Source organism: Kryptolebias marmoratus, linkage group LG5 (assembly GCF_001649575.2).
Source record: "Kryptolebias marmoratus isolate JLee-2015 linkage group LG5, ASM164957v2, whole genome shotgun sequence".
Classification (NCBI taxonomy): domain Eukaryota; kingdom Metazoa; phylum Chordata; class Actinopteri; order Cyprinodontiformes; family Rivulidae; genus Kryptolebias; species Kryptolebias marmoratus.
The window spans coordinates 5399979-5409287 of NC_051434.1; the positions used below are offsets into that span (position 1 = coordinate 5399979).

General features: G+C 44.0%; 2 protein-coding genes across 2 annotated transcripts; both read left to right on the forward strand.

Annotated features, from left to right (window-relative positions):
- Window positions 1-19: 19 nt before the first annotated feature.
- LOC108243897 (zinc finger protein 260-like) lies at window positions 20-3503 on the forward strand. The gene is made up of 2 exons (XM_017429630.3): window positions 20-578; window positions 1097-3503. Exons 1-2 carry the CDS (start codon window positions 140-142, stop codon window positions 2716-2718), a joined length of 2061 nt encoding a protein of 686 aa, XP_017285119.1. The 5' UTR covers window positions 20-139; the 3' UTR covers window positions 2719-3503.
- Window positions 3504-4588: 1085 nt separating this feature from the next.
- LOC108243896 (zinc finger protein 709) lies at window positions 4589-9309 on the forward strand. The gene is made up of 2 exons (XM_017429629.3): window positions 4589-5208; window positions 6092-9309. The coding sequence occupies exons 1-2, from the start codon at window positions 4890-4892 to the stop codon at window positions 8671-8673; spliced, it is 2901 nt and encodes a 966-aa protein (XP_017285118.1). The 5' UTR covers window positions 4589-4889; the 3' UTR covers window positions 8674-9309.

A 9309-nucleotide genomic window follows, 5' to 3' on the forward strand; every position in this document is an offset into this window, starting at 1 on the left:
GCCCGGTAGGGGGCGCTGTTCGGTCTCCATGTCTCTCCTTCCTTAACCGGAAGTGCGGTCTACAGAGAACTCGGTGTGTTTACATCTTTGCAGGTTGTCTTTGTTTTAGCGGCTCAAAGAGCTAAAAAAAAGCCGCAGAATGTGCGGCGTTCAGCTGCTGCAGGTGTCGGTACATGAGCGGATTAACGCCGCCGCTGAGGACGTTTTACAACGGCTGGGAAACGGAGAAAAAGAGGCCAAACTCCGGACACTGAGGGCTCTGCTGACCGAGAGGCTAACGGCGGCAGCGGAGGAGATCGTCGCTCTGTTCAAGGCAGCTATGAGGGATTATGAGGACAGACTGCAGCGGTCGGAGCAGGAGGTCTGCCGCCAGAGGAAGCTGCTCGATGTTGTGCTAAACCCACAAGTCAAGCTGCAAAGAGCGGATCAATCTCAGCGTTTTACACCCACTGGAGCCGCATCACCTGCAGCCAGCGATTCATCCGCCAACAGTTCCAGTTCCGGTCAGCTTCAGAATAAAAGTCCTGGCGAGCTGAGCGAAGAAGTGACAGACCATGAAGAGGAGGCTGCAGACAGGGGTGATTAAATAAATTCAAATTAAGTACTTAAATAAAAGCGTAAACGTTTTAATTTAACGTAAACTAATAATAAATCAGTGGAAACAAAATATGTCAAAAGGCTATAGTCCTTTGAGTAAAAAATAGGCATATAAATTATATTATGACCTAATTCTCTATATAAACCTTTGGACAAAATGATTCAAAAGACATTGAATGATATTTTAGATGTCACTGATGAATCTGTAAATTAGTCTAGCTGAAATTTAAGCAAATTTCCAAAACATAAATTAATTTATATACTCTGTGATGTTTGAAATATATATGTATGATAAATGGAAGTTATGCATCTTTTTTGTTGTTTAGTTCCAGAAACTAAACACTTTGAGGGTTTTGAAATTTGAAGATTTTTAGCACAGCAAAGATTTAAAAACATTTAGACATTGTACAACCTCAATTGTTTTGAAGCCAATTCATCTTTTCAATCTTGTAAAGACTTTTCTTTTTTGCTGAATCAAATCTATTACTTCTCTTATCAGATTCTCTGCAGAATGTGACCCTGAATGACTCAAACCACCAACCTGCAGTTGACCCAGCGGATCTGAATCAGTCTGACTCTGAAAATGGTGTTTCCTACCAACCACCGCTTCGCTCTCCTCCACCGTCTTACCACCTCGATGTCTCCACAAGCAGCGACGAAGACCCTGATAAGGAGTGGAGTAAGCAGAGGCAGACTTCTAAGTCTGTGGGGAAAAGGAAGAGAGATCTGTCTCCTAAATCTGCTGGGAATAAGAAAAGAGGTCGGCCTGTTGGCTCTTTTGGGAAAAAAAAGAGAGAACTGTTGAACCTTGAATCTTTAGGCATCGTGAAAAAACGAAAGCGCTCGAAGCCGACTCAGAGCTTCAGCTGCTACGTGTGTGGTCGCCTTTGTCCAGGGAAAGGCTTCTTGCTCCAACATGTCCTGAGGGTTTGCTTCAACAACCCGGACTGTCGCTGCGGCTACTGTGGCGACCTTTTAGACTCGCCCGATAGCCTGATGGCTCACATGCGGGCCCACCAGCAAAACAGCAAAACTTGCTCCTTCTGTGGGAAAACCTTCACCTCCATCCTGGCGCAGGAGCTCCACGTCCGCCTGCACACCGGTGAGAAGCCGTTCAGCTGCCATGAGTGCGGCAAGAAGTTTAGCAACAAGAGCTACCTGACGTCTCACCTGCAGGTGCATGGTGCAGAGAAACCTTTCAAATGTAAAGAGTGTCCTCGTGCCTTTTGTCACATGACTTCGTTGGAGCGCCACACGAAGGAGCACGTTGAAATTGTGGTCCACACCTGCAGTGTTTGCAATGAGGAGTTCAGTGAGCGTAAGAGCCTACGGAGACACATGGCAACGCATCAGAAAGATGATGCTCACAAACTGAAAAGTCCACCATCATACTTCTGCAAAATTTGTGGTGAAGCCTTTGAACGGAAGATACTTTTAATTAATCATGGAAGGACTCACGCACAAGATCCGAACTGCTGCTGCGTGGTTTGTGGAGAACAGTACGATTCCATCAACAGCCTCGCCACTCACCTGAAATCCCATCGTTGCATGGGCACCACCTGCGAAACCTGCGGAAAATATTTCCCGGGTCAGTCGGCGCTGCTGATGCACCTGAGGATCCACACCGGAGAGAAGCCCTTCACCTGCAGCTACTGTCGAAAGGCCTTTAACCAGATTGGCAACCTGAAGACGCACCTGAAGATCCACACAGGTGAGCGGGCTTTCTCCTGCAGCATCTGCGGCAAGAACTTCACCCAGAAAGGGACTCTGTACACCCACATCCGCTTCCACAACAAGGAGAGGCGCTTCCTGTGTCAGGTGTGCGGGAAGGGCTTCATGCAGAACGAGGACCTGAGGAGACACATCCTGATCCACACCGGAGAGAAACCCTACGTCTGCAAGGTCTGTGGAAAGAGCTTCCAGGCCAGACGATCTCTCAACGGACACATCAAAGTGCACACAGCCGAGGGGACGATCGCTGGACCGGAGCAGAATGACAGCAGAGACGCAGAGGACGGACAGCTTCTTTTCAGGATCCCCCCAGCTGTAGACCAGGACCAGACATCTGTCCCTGTTGGAGACTCCAGCTGGTCTTCAGTGTTCAATTCTTCAGATAGTTAAATATTTGACTTCACACTGTCACAACTGAAATGTGTTGAGAACTAAAGGGTGACGTGTTTACAGCTGCAAAGGTCAGTCAGTTAAGAGATTTGAATCATTGATGAGTATTTTAATTAATTAGTTATTTTCAGTCCTCATAAATAATAATTTCACGTCTAAAATCTGAAAGTGTTCCTCTAGACTCCAGCTGGACATTTTAAAAAAGCCTGTTTCTGTGAAACTGTCTTTATCAGGAGTATCAAGTCTGCGACGTATGGACAATTACAGTAGAATTGTATTTATGTTCAGGTCTTTTTTATCATGCTAAACCAAATGAAAAGACTTAAATTTGTAGACAGAAAAGACAACAAAGCTTCTGTTGTTGGGACATGGGTGTCACCACGTGCATCCTCAGGTGGAAAAATCAAATTCTTTATTTGGTTCTTGTTTCAGAAAGAGGATTTAGGGGGAAAAGAATGTTTCATCAAGATTTTCTCTGATTCCTACAAAATTCTAATTAGATATTAATTTGTTCCCCAGGTGATGAAAAGTTCTTGTCCATGGATGTTTGTTATCTGTACATTGTTCTTTTTATCATACCAGTCTGTGTGAAGCTGTAAATGTAGAAGACACTAATCAGTCCTTCAACATGTTGTGACAGAGTTCACTGATGTTTTTTTATGTGGCTGAGAAAACAAATTCTAAAATTGAAGTTGACATTTACATCAGAACTGAGTTCCTGCATGTATAAATTTGAAGTGTGATTTTTGTAGCTGCTATGTTGGAATAAAAACCTTGAACTTTTAGTCTTTTTCTTCTTTTTTTTAATAGATGTATTGAAATTTACAAATAAACAAAACCAAGAAACAAACTTTCAGACTAATGTTTTATGTTTGTTTCATATCATGTTCACTTTTTCTTGTTTATCTGAGTTAATTAACCTAAAAGTTTCAGTTAAGTTTTACTGATTGTCCTAATTTTCATAAAGCATAAATCTAATATGTTCCTTCGGTTATTCCTGAGTTAATTAATCAAATGCCATCCTAAACTGTTGTCATCAACTCAAGCTCACATTGACCCTGCAGCATAAATCAGTTCAACTTTAAATAATTCCACAATAAAAATGATAATAATAGAGGAATATTATGAGTTAAATCCAGGGGTGGAAATTAGCACCCGCCACCGGCCAAATGCGGGTAAATATTTGAAGTGGCGGGTGAATTTGATCAACACACACGCCACTGTGGCGGGTTGGCAATTTAAACAGAAAAGGTGTTATTTGTCCTCTTGACATATAGGGGGCAGCAATGTGCTCGAGTTGCTGCTGTTACGTCGAGCCGCGTTCCCCCATCAGTTACGGTTTCCCCTGCGTCTCCGTAAATAATGACTTATCTATTAACAGAATTGTTTAGAGAGGCAAATATTTCTCATTAAAAAAACAAAAAAAAACATAATTATTTTAAAAATAAAATGTGCTAATAATATCATAATACAGAGGAATAAACACAGGTAAGGAGTTGTTGGTAAATTATTTTTGTCCTGTGTTTTAGAGGGGGAACCAAATATTTCAGCCATCTGAAATAATTGGTTCCCCCCTGGTAACTTTTGCAAAATAAGAACAAATGTCTCTAAACACAGTTAAAGACTTGTTGCTAAATTAACTGGTTGTTGTTGGACAATTAATGATCTAAATAACATTTGACCCGAATGTTATTTTTGTCCACCAGCCACTATGGCTGGTGAACAAAATTTTTAATTTCCACCCCTGGTTAAATCAGAACAAAATAAAGATATATATGTAGTTATAGATATCCAGTTGAAAAGTTCAATTTATTTTATTTTTTATAGAATTGTTTTCCAACATAGGTGTAAAGAGCTGCACTTTTATAATGTCAGTAAATTAGTCAGCAATATTGAAAGGTACTTTGTCTGGCTAATTTTAATGCCACGTTTTTACTATTATGAATTAAAAAAACATTGTTAGTAAAGAAAATAATTAATTTAAGTACATGACAAAATAATATATATATATTTTTTCTGCCTCCCTTCTATCATTAAGGATCAGAGAACTGCTCCTCCGATCCGGCAGGGGGCGCTGCTGCTCTCGCTGTGAGCTCGTTCAACCGGACAGAACGGGACAGTCTCGCTTATTTTTCTTCCTGCTGACCGGGAGGACGGAGCCCTGCACCGGGATGTCTCTGATAGAGCCCATGCCGCCACGCTGTGGGCTCCGGGCCCTGGCCGACTCGGTGTCGGAGCTGCTGAACAGGGTCGCGGAGGAGGTCCTGTGTGGGCTGGAGAAGCGGGGCGTTGGGTCGGGGCGGTCCGGAGGAGCGTCGGCTCGGCTGCTCCAGCCGCTGCGGCTGCTTCTCGCTGAGCGGATGGCGGCGGCAGCGCAGGGAATAGTCGGGCTTTTGAAGCGGGAAGTGGAGGAGTACCGGCGGCGACTGGAGCGGCAGAACCGGCTACTGGAGGCCGTGCTGAGCCCGGTGGTCCGACTGAAATGGGCAGGTGAGCTCTCATGACTGGGCACCATGATGAAGGCACGTCATTGGCTGACTGTTGCTAGGTAACCACTGACCAATCAGCGCCAAGAAGCTAATCCGTTCTGTAGCCTGACAGAATATCGATTTTTACAGCTGATTGATTAAAGTTATTCATAAGAGAGGCAATAAATTGCTTATATTTATTTGACAAAAAAAGATATATTACAATACAGTAGCTCTCATTTAAACTTTTTATTCAATTAATTTAATTCAGTTAATATTTTCTATAAATACTGAACTCTGAATAAACATACTGCTTTATCGGTTATGCTGAAAGGAAAATATTTGATTAATTGATCAGCCTGTGGTTTTATTCAGAGAGTGCTTTGAAACGTGCCGTTTATTTTTGTTGAACAAAGAAAAACTCCAGATGGTCACATTTTGTCAAAACTACTTTTCAGCCACCATCATAAATACAGCAATTATTTTATCATTAAAACATTAGATTGCTAATTTTGGCTCATTCAACTAACTCATTACTCTTTGAACTTTTATTGTAATATTTTTACTATTAAGATTGAACAGCTTTCTTTTCAGTGAGTCCTGGTTAAGATGGCTGTAAGAAAACAAAGAAAAACAGTGTAATTTGAATAGTTGTCTATAATTTAGCTGATGTGTCATAGCATCAAATTAAGTTGTAATTGTCAATTTATTTATAAAACACATTCAAAGCCTCACAAATTGGCCCAAAAGGCTGTAAAATAAAATGAAGCATTGAGACATTTTATTTAAAACATATTATTTAGTGTAACTTAACCTCTGTTAATCCCAGGTTTTGTTCTCTTTGATTGTTGTCCAGCCTTTTATTAAAGCTGTCTGAGCTGATAAGTTTTTTTTCTTCTTTTCAGATTCTGTTCCCCCTTCGGGTCTCAAGACGACCACCGGTGATAAAGACCTCCTCTTGCTGTCGGACTCCACTCGCCTCCCACCGAGTTCACGCAGCTTCACCTCGTCAGACATCGCTGCAGCTGAGAGTGACGAGGAGTGGAGGGGCAGTGACGTGTCCTCTGGTAATGACGAGACGGACAAAGGAGGGGAAGGAGGTCAGACAGCCTCATCTGAAGAACTAGAAAACCAGCACTGTATAATCTGTGAAAAAACTTTCCGTCACAAAGGTCATCTGGTAAAACACGTGCGAACACACTCAGACTCCCCTGAGCATCTTTGTGGAGTCTGCGGACAGCAACTCGAGTCCTCCAAAGGCTTGTCAGATCACCTCAGATCGCACAGAGACAACCTTAGCACAAGAGGGACCTGCGAGATCTGTGGGAAGACGTTTCAGAACATGGAGACGCATAAAAGGAGCCACACTGGAGTCAGACCGTTCAGCTGTAACGTCTGCGGCAAGAGTTTCCCACGAGACGGGGCGTTAAGGCGGCACAAGAAGATCCACAACAGAAAGAAGCCTGACGCCTGTCACATTTGTGGGCAGATGTTCACTGAGAACCAGCTGCTCCAGGAGCACCTGAAGAAGCATGAGGATAAGAATGCTAATCAGAGTCAGGAGGGTGATGTAGGCGAGGATAGTGAGGCACTGGAACAAAAGGCAAACACTGAATCAACCCTCGGTGAGAAGTCGTCCTCTTTCTGCTGCAAAGTCTGTGGGGATTTCTTCTACAGCCGAGGCTTTTTGAGAAAACACGCGGAAACACACTGCAACAACCCTAAGAACATCTGTGGAGTTTGTGGAGAGCACACTGAGTCCTCCAAAGGCTTGTCAGATCACCTCAGATCACACAGAGACAACCTTAGCACAAGAGGGACCTGCGAGATCTGCGGGGTGACGTTTCAGAACATGGAGACGCATAAAAGGAGCCACACTGGAGTCAGACCGTTCAGCTGTGTCGTCTGCGGGAAGAGCTTCCCACGACATGGAGCACTGAGGAGGCACAAGAAGATCCACATTAGAAAGAAGCCTGACAGCTGTCAGATCTGTGGGCAGACGTTCACTGAGAACCAGCTGCTCCAGGAGCATCTGAAGAAGCATGAAGATAAAAATGGAAATCAGAGTGAAGGGGATAATGTAGGCGAGGATTGTGAGACACCGACACAAAACAGCACTGAATCAACCATCTGTGAGAAGTCCTCTTTCTGCTGCAAAGTCTGTGGGGATTTCTTCTACAGTCGAGGCTTTTTGAGAAAACATGCAAAGACCCACTGCAATGACTCTAAGAACATGTGCGGCCTTTGTGGGGAGCGGCTCGACACACCTGACGGTCTGCTGACTCACCTGCAGTCTCACAGACAGATTAGCGGAACATGCAGCATCTGTGGGAAAACTTTCCAGAACATGGAGACGCACATGCGGAGCCATACTGGGTTCAAGCCGTACCGCTGCACTGTCTGCAGCAAACGCTTCCCCCGACCCGGAGCACTAAGGCAGCACAAGAGGACCCACAGTAAGACCTTCAAAGGGAGCAGCACTTTGAGGACCCACGTGAGGGGTGACTCGGTGGAAATTCACGACACCACCGACATGGAGTCCCCATCAGACTGTTCGAGCCTGGAACCTGAGGCACAAAGCATCAGGACTCAGTCGTCGTCCTGCTGTAAAGTCTGCAGGGAGACTTTTCAGACTAAAGCCAGTCTGACGAAACACGTCAAAAGTCACTCTTCAGAGTCTGTCTGTGGAATCTGCGGAGAATGTCTGCTGCTGTCTGAAACGCTGACTGACCATTTGCAGACACACAAAGAGACGGGTAACATTTGTCACATCTGTGGCAAAAATTACCAGAACATTGAGACTCACATGCGAAGCCACACTGGCATCAAACCGTATCACTGCAGCATCTGTGGTAAATCCTTCCCTCGGCCCGGCGCTCTGCGGCGCCACAAGAAGACCCACAGTGGGGAGCGTCCTTACATCTGTGAGTTCTGTGGGAAGACATTCACAGATGGCTGCACTCTGACAACACACATCAAGAACCACACTGGAGACAAACCTGTCAACCGCGTCTCCTGTGAGACCTGTGGGAAGAGTTTAGCCTCAGCCCACGTCCTGGAGGTCCACAAGAGGATCCACACAGGCGAGAAGCCCTTCCTCTGCCGCGTCTGTGGGAAATCCTTCAGGCAGCTGGCAGGGCTCAATGCTCACATGCTAACACACACCGGTGAGAAGCCATTCAGCTGCAGCCTCTGCAGCAAGAGCTTCAGCACCAAAGGGTACCTGCAGACCCACATCCGCTTCCACAAGAAGGAGCGGGCGTTCAGCTGCCACCTGTGCTGGAAGGCCTTCGTCACAAACACCGACCTGAAAAAACACCTGCTGACACACACCGGCAAGAAACCCTACAGCTGCCAAATATGCGGCAAAAGCTACCAGGAGAAACGCTCCAGAGACGTCCACATGAAGGTGCACCAGGTGGTCCACAGTAACAAGGAGCCAATCAGGAGGCAGGACGGTCTGCAGCCGGACTTCATCCAACTGTAGAACCCCAGAGCAGTTCGTTCTGGTTCCACTCGCAAACAAATATCATTTCAGAGACAGATTAGTTCTGGTCCATAAGAAAAATAACCAAAAACTGAATTAAAAATAAAGGTTTTATTTTTTTAACCTTGTTGACTGAAACAAAGTTCTATTTTTCAGGTGTTTCCACAATTTACAGAGATGTGCTTTTAGATAAAAAAGACTAATGCAGAGACTCAAATGTTTCTAATAAAACTAGACTGGTCAATTAAATTAATTTGTGGTTTTACATTGTTGCTGTTTTGAAAATCTTTGACTGAGTTGTAGATAAATTTGATCAAACCTCTGGATCTTTCTAGCGAGTCTTTGAAGTATAACAACATCCTTAAATCTTGTTGAATAATTATTTAAATCTTTGTAAAAAAAAAAAGAGCTGCTGTGGTTTCAGATGTTTGGCCAAATAAAGCCAAATGTAAGCGAGTAACTTGTTATTTTATTTCTTATTTGTTTAGAGATCAGAAACGTGGACTTTATTAAAGGGACAAAAAGACAAACTGATGATTAATTTAACAAGTTTGGATTCTTTATTTTTTTATGTTTTCCTTTTTGTTATCAGAGTTCAAATTGTTTGAAAATTGTTCTGTAAACTTATTCATTCGG